The sequence below is a fragment of the Hypomesus transpacificus genome, unplaced genomic scaffold (assembly GCF_021917145.1).
Source record: "Hypomesus transpacificus isolate Combined female unplaced genomic scaffold, fHypTra1 scaffold_27, whole genome shotgun sequence".
Lineage (NCBI taxonomy): Eukaryota > Metazoa > Chordata > Actinopteri > Osmeriformes > Osmeridae > Hypomesus > Hypomesus transpacificus.
The window spans coordinates 2,821,226-2,838,842 of NW_025813796.1; the positions used below are offsets into that span (position 1 = coordinate 2,821,226).

Genomic DNA, 17,617 nt, shown 5'->3' on the forward strand with positions numbered 1-17,617 from the left:
TCATCATTTTGTAAATCAATTTGAGATTAGACTGGCAGCCAGTGTAATTTAGAGATAACAGGGGTAGTGTACTGATGTGAAGATGAGTGGGTCAGGATTCAAGCAGCTGAATTCTGTATGTACTGTAGTTGGCCGGCAGACCTACAAAAAGGGAATTACAATAATCAAGCATGGATGAAATGAAGGCATAAAAAAAGCAGAGAGGGAAAAGTCCTGAAACAGGTAATATTTCTGAGATGAAAAGATGTTTCTAAATTGGCAAAACAGAGTTGGGCATCATAGAGTACACCTAGGTTCCGCCCTTGGTTCGCAGGAGTAATTGAGCAGTCATCCACAGAGAGTTTCAAGTTATTACATTTGTTGACAGTATGCGGAGTGCCAATGAAAACAGTTTCCGTTTTGGAACCATTCAATTTAAAAACATTATTCCTCCAGGTCTTGATTTCCAGCAAACAAGCAGAGAGTGTTGAGGATGCCAGTGGACAGTCCAGCAGAGTGCTGATATAAATCTGGGTATCAGCAGCATAACAATTATAACCTAGCCCAAACTTCTGGATAATAAGAGGCAACATATAGATACTGAACAAGGTAAGACCTAGAACTGACCCCTGCAGGACCCCCTGACGCATTTGAACAGTCTGGGATATTAATGAAGAGGATTGTTGTCATAAGTATGGGTGTTACACTGTACAACAAGCAACTTCAGGAAGGATAAATGCATTGTGATCCCACGCTAAGAAGGAAGCATATGTAACAACCGACTCCTTATGGAACACCAATTCATAAGCCAATTACTGGTCCCAAAGGCAATGGCACCAGATACTCACCTGTTTTAATTCATTCTCAAACATGGCCATCTAGTGACAACTGCCTGTAACTGTTTCAAAGCATGACCTCCACATGTCAACATGACAATGGGCCTATACAGACACTCCTGGGTAATATTTTGTATATAAAATTAGGTGTGCACACATGTTTAGGGCAAACATTAAGGCAGATGATGTTAATGTTTAATCATACAATTGTATGTGCAAATACCTTACATATTTACACTGCTCATGCGCAGCCTTAAAATTGCAATCTATGAAAAATGGATCTCCCTTGTCAAATTGGCATTCAAAAAAGAACCCAGGATAGTCTTTAAAACAATTGTCTCAGTCAAATCTCTTTATCTATTCTGATCAACTTTTGTATTGTATTCATGTGCCTCTCAAGCCTAGTTAACTCAACCCATCCACCTATTTCTGGCCTTAATTTCAACTCTGTCATGAAGATGCAATTTGCACTATTGTATCGTTTGCACTATCTGTATATTTTGGTATTTTTAGATTAAATTGTAAATTGCTACTTATATTTTTATGCTACTTATATTTGTATTTCTTATTCCCCTTAGTATTACCTAGACCCCCCTTAGTATTAGCTAGACTTTGCTCCTTTTGTATAGTTAGTCCACATATTTAAGTTTCAATATTCCTATATGTTTAATGTATGCACCTCCCTGCCAAAGTAAATTCCTTGTTTGTGCAAACACTCATGGCGAATAAAATCCCTTCTGATTCTGAAGATCCAACAGATACTGGTAGAGGTAATGACACTGTTAAAAAGAGAGTAACTTCAATTGTATTCATAATAATTTAACTTACATACTATCACCATTTGGTTACATTTACATTACATAGGTACATTACAATATTATCTTACCCAAATCACTTCAGTTAAATTCAACAGTATAGTCAACAGGCTCCCAGCACCAGGCTCCACCTGTGAATTCAACCCACAAACATTTAAGTCCTTGGAACTAATCTCAGAATAGATTGACAGCATAATGATATGGTGTATGGTATTCCCCTGATAGTTGTTCATGCTAATTATAGTGTAAGCTGCACCAGAGTGCCAGAATGGTGGGTTTAGGAGAACATGCTGTCTTATCTGCAAATCACAAACTCCAAAGTGCATGTTGACAGAACTGAGGTATTTGATTGTCAGACATGCTTAGCTGGCAATTTGTAGCATTGATAGGATCGCAGCCATAGTCAGAATTAATGGCTGCTACACATTTATTGTTGTTTGTGAGTAAAGAATATACAAACATTTGAGAGCATTTTTCCCTTTTATTAAATTATTTTATAACATAGGTTTGACTAAAAGTAACTGTAGAACTCCAACTCAACTCTTCCAAACAAGTAAATGAGTCAACAAACAACAAGCAAACATTGCTTTTAGGTGTAATCTGTAATTTATCTTTAACTCCCATGTGAAAATCTGGTTGTCAGAAACACAAAGAATAAAAAAATGCTTTGTGTGTAAATATCAGTTCTGTTCACAAGATAATTAGGGATTCAAGTTACTGTATGACCTCATGATGGTACTTGATGGATTGATGGTTGAGTGTTCTGTTCAACTTTAGCTTGAGGGATAAGTAAACCAAGAATGAAGTCACACTTAATGTTTGTTTATCTGTTTTAGCTAATGTCGGTTTCTTTTACCTGTGGAAGACAGGTTTGACTGAATACCAGAGTGGGTTTGTACCTTTGCACTGGACAAAATGAAATGTAGCCTACTGGAGCCTAGCAAAAAAACAGAATTCTTAACTACTGAGTACTGACAGGTATTTAACCCAACTTCAAATTTAGGGAAGACCTAAAGGGGGTTTGTCTTAGCATATACAGAAAACAAATATTACCTCAAACTGAGATGTCTGAAATGTTCTAAGAGATATTCATGCATTTAAACAACTTGAAGCAATTTGTAAACCTCATGTCACAGATAAGTGAACACACAAGTGATCACACGGCACCAACTCGGACATGGTACAGTAAAATTGGTGTCGTGTTTGGTAAAGTAAACAAAGCGTTTGAATCTTCTTTTCTACATTTCAATTTAATTTAAAAGCGTTTGAGATCGTTTCACTAAGTGGGGCCTATTCCATACCGAAATAATTTATATTTTTTCTTAACTAGTCTATTTATAGTATTACCAAACTGTCCATTTAAGATGACATCGACTGTAAACAACCAGAGCCATAGGCTCTGTAAACAACATAAACAAGACAGACTTCAACGTGCAAATGAAATCATAGGCCTTGTCTTTTGTAGCCTAACACGTGTGGTTATTTGGCGCATCACAGAAAACGCATTCCAACTATTTTGAATTCTGTCTCGAATGCGAAAGTTGAAAGGACGTATTGCGTTGCAGCTCGCCATTGGTTTGGTCTGGTCACGTTGCTTATACATATTAATTAGCGGCCATATTAGTCAACCCCTCTCTTTCATTCGGTTGAGACAAAGTAAGATACATGCATGCGCTTTGTAGCTTTATTGCCTTTTTATCCTGTTCCACTGCTTGCCATAATTTTATTTAGGTTTACTTGCGCCTGTTGGAGACAGGCAGCATTTGTAACCTCTGTGTAGGTTAGCTGAATCCTCATACGTGTATTTCACATGTAGGCTATCTTTCAGCTAACCAAATTTGGCGCATGTGTTGGTCATTTTTCGTACGAAATAGGCCTATATATGAATTTCACAGGTTCCCGATTCTGTGTATGATTTTAACTTCTATCTAAATTGTTCATTTGTTTTTCCAGTTTTAATTAGCCTTTCTGCTTTACAATGGCGACCGTAACTTCAACTCCGGCCGGCCAGAGAATAAGCACCCGCTCTACTGCCGGTAGCACTCCGTTGAGCCCCACGAGGATATCCAGGTTGCAAGAGAAAGAGGAATTATGCAATTTGAACGACCGTCTCGCAGTGTATATTGATAAAGTCCGGAGTCTCGAGTCAGAAAACAGTGTTCTTCATCTCCAAGTTTCTGAGAAGGAAGAAGTAAGAAGCAGGGAGCTTACTGGGTTAAAGTCACTGTATGAAACCGAGCTCGCAGACGCCAGAAGATCTCTTGATGACACCGCTAAAGAACGCGCGAGGCTGCAGATTGAATTGGGAAAGATCAAATCCGAGCATGAGCAGTTACTGCATAAGTAAGTCACTGCTTAATTTATAATAAAACACGTGTATTTGACAGTAGATATTAGCGCTTTGATATAGGAATTGCAATATTTGTATCCAATTGATGCAACCTCTGAGTGACGGTGTAGTCGAATTAAATGTGATTAAATTGTAGCTGTTTTTCGCGCAAGTCCAGTGAATAGTAACATTGTAAACGACAAAAGCGCCAAATCATGTGTGTGTGGAACAGCAAATATATACATATTAAATGTACAAAAAATTGAGAGATGTAGAGGGGTTTTCGAGACCTTATTTTTTCAAGTAGCCTGCTTTAAATTTAAATATGTAGATTCGGTCACAGAATTGTTTATAGATGGCGAATTAAAAGCTTTCGTGAAACTGACTTTTCCAAGAGCCACACCTTTTTTGATAGTATGGGGGAGGGGCGCCCACCTTAATTCTTGACCGTTGAATGGATTTTATAACGTCACTGCAAGTTGAGTTACTTTGAGTTGTAGACTCCTCCATTGCTCTTAGCCTCTACTATTATGCATAGCCGTTCTCATTCCAACTTTAGATTGTGCTTTCGAATAAAACATTTATGAGTTAAGCAATATAATAAATGGTTGTGAAGACCATTTTTCATTAGCTTTTTTTTTTTTTACATTGCATGCTGTTTGTTTGAGGTAGCCTAAGGCATTTGGGCTTGGTCAGTTAACTCTAAATTTCCTGTAAGGGAAGTCAAGGAATTCTGTTTTTACTCAGCCCCAGAGTTGTCAAATATTTCAGTTATCACACTCGGCAGGGGAAGAATGGAATGAAGTTAAGTTTATAAATGCTCTGCCGAAAAGCTACTTGCTAATCCCAAACATTAGGACTCACTCTACCCTCTGACTCGGTATGCTTCAAATCAGAGATGGGTAGATGAATTGAGTGAAACTTTAGGTTTATGAAGGACTGCACTCAAGCTTCATTTAGCATTTTTTACTTGAACTATACAATGCAGATAGGCTGTTCATGGGACATCACCAAGCAGAGTAATGGACTGTTTTAATGTCATTTTAGGTACATATTGTATTGGCCATTCACATGTATTTTTTAGATTTTAGCAGTAGTATCCATACATTTCAATCCTCATGTAGTGTCTGATGCGTTCATGTTCAATAACTTATTTTGAAGTTAAGCCTGTGTTTCTCGGCCAATGCCTCCTGCCTGCTTCAGATTTGAAGTTTCTAGTTGTTTAATTAGTGGGCTGGTGAAACATGTGTATCAGTCATCATGTAAAATGAACAGTTAATTGCCTTTTGTCACCAAGATTCAGCAGTAGTTTCAGACACAAAAGCACAGGGACAGAACATCTTGGTCTTATGGTGTCTTAAAACTTCTGTTAAATGGAATGCTTTGCTCACATGCAAGTTATCTAGTGGCTTTGCACAGCTAGTTTAAATAACAGTTATTTATCTTTGGGACATGGAGTACTTATAACTTTGAACTTACTTTAGGGTAACCGCTTTTCTGGAGAGTTCCCTACACATTGGTAACTTACAAACATTTTCACTTGGCCTAGGTAAATGTTTTCTAATGGACCTGTTTATTTCCCCCCTCTACATGTTGTGGGCTAGTCTGTGAATAGTGGATTAGTGGATATTGCCACTAATGTGAAGTACATAACTTGACCAACATGAGTGAGTAAGATTGTAGTGAGTAGTTTTGATTGACTAAAGCACACACTCTACACCTGTTGTGAGATTAAACCAAACAGGTGCCTTTTTATTTGGAACTTCTCCAGCCACTACCAAAACATGTGCTCCGCTGACCCTAAATGTTTTTTTGTCGGACAACCAACTACTTCTAAGTCCTTATCAGATGGGAAAACCTCTTGAAAGGCAGAATGCTTAAAACAATGACATTTTGGGAAACCTGTTGGTTTAAATGAAATGTGAATGTAGAGTTGTTTACGAACCTCAGTAAATTGTAGGTCCATCATGGAATCGTTGAGTGACTCAGATACACCATTCTTTTTCAGTTTTTGTTAAGCAAGTTGACATGGATGTTAATGCAATTGTTGCACATAGTTCAAGTGATATGGTGCTGCTAGGTTTTATATTACTTGCTAGACTGCCCTATTTTGTTCACTAGAAGAGTATCATGTACAGATGATGATGAGTTGGGGACAGTTGGCAAGGCAAGTGGGTGGTGGGATAACCTGAAGCAAAGAGGATTTTCACAGCAGTTACAAGGCAGCTGCAAGATGTCACTGTTGTGTACAGTTTTCTCAAGCTGAGGCAGCTGTTCAACCAGTTTCCAACAGAAAATGGTCTTTTGTCTACAATGGGAGTTTGGCTAGTAGCTGCATGTGCCTAAAAACCTGTTGCCATGGTTGCCTTCTTTCTATACCGATTTGTTTTTGTTTGTCACTTTTTTCCTGGTATGACATGATTCTCACCATCGGTCTGTTTTGACTGTGACGTAGTTTGAAATACTCAGCTAAGTAAGTGAGATTCACCAAGGAAGTGCAGGTTGTGAAATATGTTACCATCTGAGTGCTTACAAGGAAACATGTTCTTGACATGAAACCGAAAAGGATCCATCAATCAACTTTATTTATATAGCACATTTAAAAACCACAGGGGAAGCCAAAGTGCTTTACATTGAGACATAAATTGTGGTTGTCATTTTTACCATCATTAGAATTCTTGGACATGGTAGCTTGCAGGTTCAATACCTTCCCCCATGTTTCTTACATGTGTGAAATACCTGACATTTTCTATGCATTCCACACATATTGTGCTCGCCCTAGGCACCACTACAACCCAACCATACCTCGTGCTCCCAAGCAAATCTGGAAAAAAATATTTGCTTTGCAGTCAAGGGGCATCCCAATGAAGAACTTATAAGCTATTAATTTCAAAAACTGCAGCGGTGTACGTCAAGTTAACACAAAGTTGTGCAACATAAATTAACATGTGGTTGAAAATCAGGTGCGATACTATGTGAAATGAAGATACACTTGTACAAATTAAACTTTGTATATCTCCCAACACCACCTATGTTACCAATTGTAAAATTTTGCTTGCTCCATATGATGAGAACCACTGTTTTCGATTGCTCAATCATGCATTCAGACTTTTTGCACGGTTCCCATAACATAATATGCAGACATGCATGTATGATTGAACACGAACAAACTGAAATGGACAGACCATACCAAGGCCATACTGGTTGACCCCTGACCAGGAGGCATGAAAACACATTCTCACATAAATAATTTTATGATGAAATTTGGCGTGAACCAGTTGTCTTTCATAAATATATATTCAAGTATTAATATATATTTTATCTTAATTTCAATGTTCATTGACATGTTCATTGAAATTAACCCTATAATCGCCACCTAAACCTACTGAATGCACTCATTGCATTGACAATGTTCACGCTTTTACTTTTCCTAGCCAGTGAAACAAATGGCATCACTGTGTTCTGTGTTGGCTATTGGACAGTGGAAAGTCTCATCTCATCTGGACCCTCACCAGGGTTGAGCCTCTTCAAAACACCCAACAAAAAAAAGTAATATCCTGTTTCCCCCCATACCCCACAGAGCAGTGAATTGAATTTATGGGAAATTAGCTGTTAAATTATTACAGGGAATGTCCAGATGTTTAAAAGGACTTATGGTTGGTGTTTTTTTTATATTTTTTTTTACAATGTATTGAAGGGATGTTAAACTTCCAGTCGGAGTTTAGGTCTGAAAGCCAGTGGGAGGCATTTTTAAACAAACTATTACAATGTATGTACTGAAAATAATTAGTTCTGTGGCATTACATCTTTACCATGTTACCAACAACGGCACAAACTTTGACAAGTATGCTTGTTTGACTGGACTTACTTTGTATAATGGTGTAGATCAGATATGATATCACTACACAAACACCCCCCTCCTACAAGTAGCAGGTGACTTCTCAGACATTCTTAACAGGCACCCCCACCACCCTTTAAAACCCCTTAAATCTCCAACCTAAGCCTTACCACCACTACCACATTCTACATCATAAATGCACATACAAACAGCATGGCTTCTACAGTCAGTACCAAGTCCTGTTCCTTTGCCTCCTCTCTCTCTAGCTATGCAAAAAAGGACTCTGAGGCGGCTGGAGCCCAAGCCAGGCTGAAGGACCTGGAGGCCCAGGTCAACACCAAGGAGGCCGTGCTGGCCACTGCTCTTTCCGAGAAGAGGGCCCTGGAGGCCAGCCTGGCCGACCTGCAGGGACACATCCAGGAGGTGAGAATGGCAACATTGTTGGACCGGAAGTTATCACCCGAGGCGCATGCCTTTTAAGACTTAATGACTATTTTAAAAGTATGTTGATCTGGTTGGTATGTGATTCCCTTGTAGTAATGTTGAAAAATGTTTCAAGATTGTGTTGTGAACAGCACATTTTCAGCACATTTGCATAGCTTTTGAGTCACCAGTAGAGGGCAATCCATCTACATCCATTCATTCACTAACTACATTCATATCTGAATCCTTAAATGATCATCCGTCTAAGGAGATGAAAATATGAAGATGTAGAAAATATTGACTCACCGGTAGATTCAGCTTCATAATAATCCAGATTAAAATGAACAAATGCTACTGTACCTTGGCTTCATCATGTAAAACCAGCCCTGGTTTTACATGATGAAGCCAAAGTACACGTACGCATCCTCTGAGCTTGCTTTGTTTTGGTTCCACAGCTGGATGCTGGTCTGACCTCGGCAAAGAAGCAGCTGGGCGATGAGACGCTGCTCCGCGTGGACCTGGAGAACCGCTGCCAGAGCATGTCTGAGGAGCTTGAGTTCCGCAAGAATATGTTCCAGGAGGTAAGTTTCCCCCACCTTCACAAATTAACTTTGAGTGAACTGTGATGTCAACGCAAACTAGTTTCATTCTAGCTTGTCATTTAGTATACTGTATAATATCAGTCAGTTGCGTAATACTACAAACATAATGTAGTGTTATTTACCTCAGCTAGTCCTTGCATGGCTTAGCACATTGGTAGCCTTCTAGTGTGTTAGGCTTGCGTTAGACTGGACAGATGTATCACCTTTTAGGTCCAGGACCTTCTCATGCTGACCTTTACAGAATTCAGACTATGGGCTGCGTCCTTTGATATGATGGTGATAGAGCAACCTGTGCCCCTCCCCCGGGGGCAGACTCCCATTGTTCGTAGGGTAGCTTATCTGATTATCTCTATTGATGGGCGCCCTGACTGAATGACTGCACTCGCTGACCTGAAACCATCACCACCACAGTAGACTGTCTCGCTTCCTCCATCATGCTGTGAGCGATTTGTTGTTGGATCGTGTGACATTCCCATGCCAAGAAGTCACATTTGTTGTTTTTGTGCAAGGTTATGTGTTGTGATTGTATTTGATTTTTAGCTGTGACTAGCAGCTCTCAATTGCTCGGTTAATTGGTCCACAATAATTGTATGCGCGAACGCATTCACAACTATTGCGAATTTGCGCTTGTTCATAAGTATTTTCCAAATTGTTAGGTCATTGTTATGTGCACGTTTTATAAAGGGACTTAAATCATAAATAATTCAGCCGATTTTGATGTACTTGGCTAGGCCAAAAGTTGCCTTGGTGATGGTAAAACACACTTTCTATGGTGTAGTCTATTGCCTTGATCACACAACTTAGATCCTAGCTAAAATATTTTTTTTCTGAAATGTGCACCTCATTCTCCAATAAATGTTTTGCCTTTTGTTCCATCCTAAGCATGCATGCATCCTCATCAAATCACCTCCGTTCAACAGTGGACGTTCGTATTCAGGGATTTATACACCTTGCCATACATTCTTTGTTCCAGTTCCTCAACTTTGTACCACTAGTGAGTGGTTTAACCCCAGACGCTTCTGTCTGCTGTGCTCCAGGAGATCAAGGACACGCGGCGTAGGCATGAGACTCGCCTGGTGGAGGTGGACTCCGGGCGCCAGATGGAGTTCGAGTTCAAGCTGTCCCAGGCCCTCACCGAGATGAGAGCCCAACACGACGAGCAGGTCAAGCTCTACAAGGACGAGATGGAGAGCACCTACGTGGCCAAGGTGAGGGGCCCAATGTTATCAAAACCGCACACCCAAGCTGTGAAAAGCCTTTGTACGTAGACATGCAGCTTGAACAAACAAGTGCAGACACCAGTCATTTAAAGTGTGGTAGACTGTTCTCTTTAGAAGTAAGTTCAAGCCAACATTGAGTGGAAGAATTTAACTTGACACCGTTGTCAATGATTGCATTTATTGTGTGTGTGTGTATATAGATTTGAGCAACTTAACAAAATGTTCAGCAAAAAATGAAGGAAGGCAGTGTACAAACACTGTCTTTGAAGACTTCTCCTTTGTCTGACCATAAACCACCCAGCCGCCCTTCACCCTTCAGATTCACTTCCTCATCGAATTGTGTCGCAAATATCTTGTTTGACCCTCGTTTATATCTCTCCCAACTTCCCCCATCTTTGTTTTTATGTCTGAACGGATCAGTTGGAGAACGTGCGCCTATCATCGGAGATGAATAGCTCGTCTGCCAGCATGGCCCGTGAGGAGCTGAGGGAGTCGTCCCTGCGCATGGAGAGCCTGGCTGCGCAGCTGGCTAGCCTGCAGAAAGAGGTAATGGCCTGACGACACACACCACTGGGTAAATGTAGACGCAAGTTTGGTAAAATGGTGACAATGGCAGGGTTAGGAAAGAAATTATGGTTTTGAAAGAATTCTGTATGAAGTCATGCGACGCAGATATTCTCATTTGTGTGGTCACTGCTTGGAATGTGTCATACTAATGTCTGTCAACCACAATGGAGGAGCTATTCCATGCTGATTGTCAGGAAAGTCAATCGAAACTGTGATTTGAGGGCATTGCTTTGTAGCCTGTAATGGCATAATAACTAATGATACTACTGGGCCAGGGTATCCGCAGATCCTTAGTCTTAAATTCTGTAACGTAAAAATAAGTCCTTGCCTTAAAAATGCAACTAAGCCGAATATTTTCACTTGTTTCTTGTTTGAAATCGTGTTCTCAGGCTCCTTTGCAGAGATTGAGCCTTTATGCACCTTTTTCGTAAGTCCACATTGAACAGCGTTGTGACGTGGGTTCCGGTGTAAACTTTGTTCCGAGTTTTAAAATGTTCTTACAATAGGGATCAAAGGTTTCATTGCAGTCACTGCCTAATGTTTAGTCAGCTACTCAAAGACTTGTATACAAAAATACATTTTCAAAAGGGTCCTAAATTTCACTGCATGATATTAAAGTCTTAAATCCAATTTTCCTAAACCTACAGATACACGTTAGACATTATACACGTTGTTTTAATAGCTAACCATTTGTTAGCACTGTGTCACATTAACCAAAACTATATTATTTAAAGTAATAGTTAATGTAATAACAGAACCGACTAGGTACTATTTACAAGTTGTGGGTGTAGTAAGTGGTCACCAGCAAGTTCTGACTTGCCCCAGGAGAGTTACTAATGGGAAAGTAAAACGATTTCTTAGATGAATATACACTTGGATCAAAAGCGAATGCATATCTTCAAATTGTCTAATTCTCTTACCATCAAAACATCCCATCCCAGTTCTAGAAGGAATATTTAGAAGGCTGACTCCCCCTCCCCAACCCCTTTTTATAGACACGTGGCTGGCAGGATCGCATTGGGGAGCTGGAGGCGGCGCTTGCTCAGGAGAAGGATGCTGGTCGCCGCATGCTGGGTGAGAAGGAACGGGAGATCGCAGAGATCCGTGCCAAGATGCAGCAGCAGCTGGACGACTACGAGCAGCTCCTGGATGTCAAGCTAGCGCTGGACATGGAGATAAATGCCTACCGCAAGCTACTGGAGGGTGAGGAGGAGAGGTGAGGAGTTTGAACACACCCCACACGGGCCAATGCATATTGGAAGCTACTGGAACAGGCGTGGATGGGAGGGAGATGAGACATGCACAATGCGTAGAGGAAGCTGCTTGCAAAAGGGGAGGAGTTTGTAGAGGCAGAAGCAGGCACATGGACATAACCCATTGCCTACAGGAAGTTACAGAGTAGGGATGAAGGAGGCACTGTGGACAGACTTGGAAACACTCACACACAACTTTGCAGAGCTTATTCTCCATTGAGAACATCCCAACATGTATCTAACATCCACTTGACCTTCACCACCCCCTCCCAACTCCCCAGACTGCAGTTGTCCCCCAGCCCATCGTCCCGGGTGACTGTCTCCCGGGCATCTTCCAGCAGCCGCAGCATACGCACGGCACGGGGCAAGAGAAAGCGTGTGGACGTAGAGGAGCGCGAGGCAAGCAGCTCCGTCTCCATCTCCCACTCGGCCTCGGCCACTGGGGCTGTGTGTGTGGATGAGCTAGACACTGATGGGAAGTTCATCAGGCTGCATAACACCGGCGATGAGGTGAGGCACGCCAGGGCACTTGTGAGGGGTCGGGGTCTGGCTTTGGCATAACTGTCGATTGTCTGTGGCTAAATGTCTGGGTTGAGTTTTGAGTGTACATCTTGTACAGATTGTGTTGTACATGAGTATGTTGGGCTCACTTTACTTTTTTGTGCTTAGTTGCTCGAATGCTTAGTTGCTCAAATAATGATGCATGATGTACATACTGTTCCTATAATATTATGACCATGTACTTGTTTTCTTTCCAGGACCAAGCCATGGTGGGTTATGAGTTGACCAGGACCATTGGAGAGGCCTCCGCCACCTACAAGTTCACCCCCAAATATGTTTTGAAGGCTGGCCTGAAAGTCACGGTGAGACTACATGCAATGTACAAGGCACAATATTGTGTCACAATTGTCTTTTCCCATTTCGCTCAAATGTTTTTTCCTAACACTTGGCCTTGGCCTTGTCTCAGCTGTGGGCATCCAATGCCGGGGTGAGCTCTAGCCCCCCCTCAGACCTGGTGTGGAAGGCCCAGCCGTCCTGGGGCACTGGGGAGGATGTCCAGGTGGTGCTGATCAACCCTCAGGGAGAGGTAGGGGCCTCAACACACAGAACATTTTCCTACTTGCATACATAGTGTCTTACACACACTGCAGAAACCTAAACTATCAATTGGCTGGTTGATATTTTGCCTGCTCACCAATGTATGACTTTTTGATGAATGAAACCCTGGTATTTAAGGTAATGCATAGAAATGGGGAAACTCCATCAAAGCTGATGCCAAGACTATTACAAAACAGTGTGAGAGATGCATAGTGACAATCACAACCTCAGAGAGTGGGCACCATGTTGCTAGGTTGGGGCTGCCACTAAAAGTAGTTCACTGACTGGGATAAGGGAAAAAAGCTGCAGTGTCTTTCATGAGGCACCAGAGGGTGCCTGGGTTCTACTTTTCATACCTCCTGAACTCTAATAAACTGAGCATCTCAACTACTGAGCAACTGAACCACATTTCACATCAGTGATTGTGAAGGAATGGAACACCTTAATAGAGCTTGAGGTTCAATTAAAGAATTCCATCAAGTTTGTAGAAGTAATATAATCCACCAACACAGCATATTGTACTATCCACAGGAAGTAGCAAGGAGAAGCACCACATACAACACAGCTATGGAGGAAGAGCCGGGCGAGGAAGAGGATGACGAGGGAGTGGAAGTCATTGAGGAAGACCTCTTCCATCAGCAGGTAAGTGGGCGAGGGAGGACAACCTGCTGCAAACTGCATTGATTTCTCAAACCGATAAGCTAAAGTTGGTGAACCAGTAGAACCTTGCTCCATACAGCTAGCTCCAAGTAAGCTTTGCTTGCTGTGGCGGACAACTCATCCGCACAGTGATACACATTCCTGTTGCTTGTTTCCTTGTTACAGTTTTACCTATGTTAACATCCACTTGCACCTTACACTTTTAGTCACGTTAACATTGCAAATGACACACTCTTGTTTTATCATAACACATAACATTGCTTTATTAACTTCAGCAGTAGTTCTACCCTAGTTACTATGGCTCTCCCCGACTAAAATTTTTTTTGGTCGACCAAGACTCGACTAAAACGTTGATTTGAAACGCTCTCTTTTTTCCCACAAAAAAAAACGTAAACATTTGAGATCTGACTCAATGGCAGCACATTGGAGATTCAGCAGCTAATAGCCTACTAATAATAACACTCGTATCACCAGTCCTGTTGTAACCGAATGCCGATGGTATTTAGTATCTCTTACAATGTACTACAAATTAAAAATATTGTTTGTTTAACATGCAAATCATCAGAGCGCGCTTATCACTGCCTGAACTTGCGGCATGCGAACTTACGTAGAAGCTGAGTGGGGAACGGTGCAACAGAGAAAGATTTTGTTGTCTTGGCTGGAGAAGATAATGTCATTCCATTTGGATGTGATTCTTATAATAGGCATATTCATTTTTCAACTCAGCGCGTTAGCATGAGCAAAGTAGGGCTAGGCCAACTTACGTTTTTCAGGTGGTAGGCTACATTATATTCGACGTTGAACTAGGAAAAATAAACCGTTGTTGGCAGTTTGCATTCAACGTTTTTCGAGTCACCCGGTACTTTGTTAATGTAAATGTAATGAAATGCTGCCATACCACAGATTTCTTTGCCATTTTGACACTGACAAAGTAGGCTATGGCAGAATTTGTAGTTCTGCAGCTGCTTGTGCCGTGTGCAAAATACCAAAACAAAGTGCAGATTAACAAAAGGGAAAATACTAACACCTTTTCTTTTAAATTATATATTTTTTGAGTTGCTTTGTTTGTCTTAAATAATATAATCTACAATTTTTGTAGAACATTTAATTAATTCAGCAATTATGACACAAGCGGGAATCAGATCTCACACTGCCATACGGCAGCTTGACAAAAAAAAAATCCTAGTCGACCAAGAGCATATCGACCAGAAAATCGACTAGTTGACTGAGTGGGGACAGCCCTACTAGTTACCTCATGAATGACCAGTCAGGACTGCAGCATGGCTGCCATGTACCCCTTAAGGCAGTTTGGCTGGAAACCGAGACCTTAAGTAGGGTTCCAGAGTATCTGGGAAGTACCCATCAAGGTTTTGAGTGCGGGGGAAACCCTCTGACATTGTCCGGTATTTATTTATAGGAAATGTCTTTTGAGAGGTGAATTCCTGACTCATTATGTTATTCAGTGTTACATTATAGGATAACGGAAGAAAAGTAGGTGAAGTGTTCAAATAATGTTCTTTTTTGGTATGAGGTGGTGTGATGGCTCCTGTTTGCGGGGTGGGGGGGTTGGGGGGGGGGGGGGGGAGCCAGTTTCAGACATCCTAGTAGGTTGACATGTTGATGAGACTGAAGACTGTGTCTGTGCTTTGTTTCCTTTTCAGTCTTTGATTTTTGTAACTGTTTTTATCATTATGTTGAGTACTAAATCCTTATCTACGCATCCTGTCTGAGTTGTCCTCATGCCTCCTTGGTTATCCCTTACAATTGGCAAACAAACCAATGATAATGGGGAAAAAAGTAGTGCTGTCAGTTTAACGCGTTATTAACGGCGTCAACGCAAACCCAAATTAACGGCGTCAATTTTTTTTATCGCGCGATTAACGCTCTTTTTGGCCTAGCAAACTTTGTAGTTTTTTTCACATGCTGTTGCAACAATTACCGACGTTAGAAAGACTACAACACCACACCGGATCTAGCTAGACCGGAAATAAAACAACAGGCATGCCACACACACTTGTTTGGCTTGCGAGCCGGCTAAAGAGTAGTAGCAGAGCCCGTTTACGAATATTAGACTTGTTTTGAGTGGATGGCGAGCGCGAGACGCCGAAATGGATACCAATAAGATTCTGAATGGAAAGGTTACTTTTAAAAAGTTGCCAAATGGTTCCATTGACAAGACCAAAGTGATCTGTGTGTTTTGTCGTTGTTAACTGAGCTATCATCGCAGCACGTCCAGTCTGAAATACCACTTGATGGCCAAGCACACAGCTAATGCGATTCATGCGAATTCTCCGCCCCCTCGTCAAAGCCAGGCGATGGCAATGTTGTTTTCAATAAAATAAATATTTGCACGAAGCAATCCGAACCACTTTTCCATGTTGATAAGAGCTTTAAAATTTGAAAAAAGAATGGGACAAAAAGAAATCAAGGGACATTTAGAATAGATACAAATGTGCGATTAACTATGACATTAATGCGATTAAATATTTTAATCGTTTGACAGCACTAGAAAAAAGTTATTGTTGTATCTGTACAAGTGGCAGGCCAGTTGTAAACTAAATGTGTTGTTGTATCCCATAATAAATCTCAACTCTTTTGATTCCTGTTTTCAGGGAGACCCGCGTGCCACCAAGAGGGGCTGCGCCATCATGTAATCACACACCAGCACTACATTCAGCCAGCTTCCCACTCCTTCTAAACCAGTTTTAGCTGCCAACAAAACTACCACAGTACTATTTTTGTATCTTTTTAGTGTATTATAAGATCCTTAAGAATCTTTTTTTTCTGATCTTAGTTTTTATGACTCCAAGATTGTAAAACTGCTTTTTTGGTACATTTTATTTTTGTGACATCACAATGTCATGATTTGCTTTTTTCGAAACCAAATTGTTTTACAGCGTAGAAGTGTTTTTTTTTTTTTTTTTTTTTTTTTTTTTTTTTTTTCAACTTTTTACAGCTCTGTGAAGAGAGGCAGCTTGCAAAATAGTATTTTAGACTGTTTGTTTTACATGTGTACTCTTTTTAAAGATGAAACATTTGAAAAGCCTCTTTATAGGATGTACCGTTTTTAATATTGTAGTGTCTTCTCTCATATGTAGTTAGACAGTCAATTTGCTCAAATTGTTGTGGTTTACTCTTCATATTGTGGGGGTATCTGTATTCAACTGAGAAAAGTAGTTGCCATGTGCCTACATTTTTTTTTTTCTCCCTTACATGCTCCTTACAAGATGAGGCGGTTCAATTCATTGATTCAATAGTTCTGATTCCCCCTGCCTCCACACACACAGAACAGTAATTTCTATCCCCTTGATTACCACTACCACTATTTCTGGTCAGTACACCATGGCCATTCACTATTGCTAGTGCATTGTCTTGATTTGTCAAGATAAGGAATGTAATAAAACACTTGATTGAGACTAAACCAAAATGGCTTTTTGCTTAAATCTATTAAAACTCATTGGCTCTGATAACTTTTCTGAAAGAGTACAAACTATTTTGGTGGATACTTTTGTCTCAATTGGAAACACATTCAAAGTGAACTTCGAGGATCTCAACATAAATAAATGTTTTCATGCTGGGTAAATACCATGTACCTCTGCAGAAACAATACTCCTTTGAACCTTTTTGTACTCCTTGGTGTTGGTCATAAGCATAGGTTACTTAATTTCTTCAGATCATGGTTTTGAAAATTCTAGAGTTTTACATATGGTTAAGTTGGCATGCATGCATTTTATTCTGTAACCTCCATATTTTAATGACAAAATAAACACATTTTGTTCTTTTGAGGTTTTAGAGTTTCAATGCTATATTTTTGTCTTCAACTTACTGACAGAACTGGTGGCACTTATTTCTCAGACATGTGCCAAGGCCCATTTCTGAGTACACACTCAGAGATCTACTGCTATTGGAACTGGGAAGATGACAGACCATTTATTATCATAAAGAGGGCTCTGCCCTCTACACTGCTATAACATGAAAATAAGAGTAAATGGGTAGA

General features: G+C 40.6%; 1 protein-coding gene across 5 annotated transcripts; it reads left to right on the forward strand.

The window, feature by feature from the left end:
• Positions 1-3,231: 3,231 nt before the first annotated feature.
• On the forward strand, positions 3,232-17,403 carry lmnb1 (lamin B1). 5 transcript variants are annotated; one of them, XM_047015025.1, is made up of 12 exons: positions 3,232-3,286; positions 3,584-3,973; positions 8,064-8,220; positions 8,676-8,801; positions 9,860-10,030; positions 10,463-10,588; positions 11,605-11,825; positions 12,144-12,372; positions 12,621-12,725; positions 12,830-12,949; positions 13,492-13,602; positions 16,233-17,403. In XM_047015025.1, exons 2-12 carry the CDS (start codon positions 3,609-3,611, stop codon positions 16,272-16,274), a joined length of 1,773 nt encoding a protein of 590 aa, XP_046870981.1. In that variant the 5' UTR covers positions 3,232-3,286; positions 3,584-3,608; the 3' UTR covers positions 16,275-17,403. The 5 variants fall into 5 exon arrangements, with proteins under 5 accessions (XP_046870981.1, XP_046870980.1, XP_046870982.1 ...); XM_047015024.1 differs by having other exon boundaries at positions 3,279-3,442; XM_047015026.1 differs by lacking the exon at positions 3,232-3,286 and adding an exon at positions 3,293-3,410.
• The last annotated feature ends 214 nt before the right edge of the window (positions 17,404-17,617 follow it).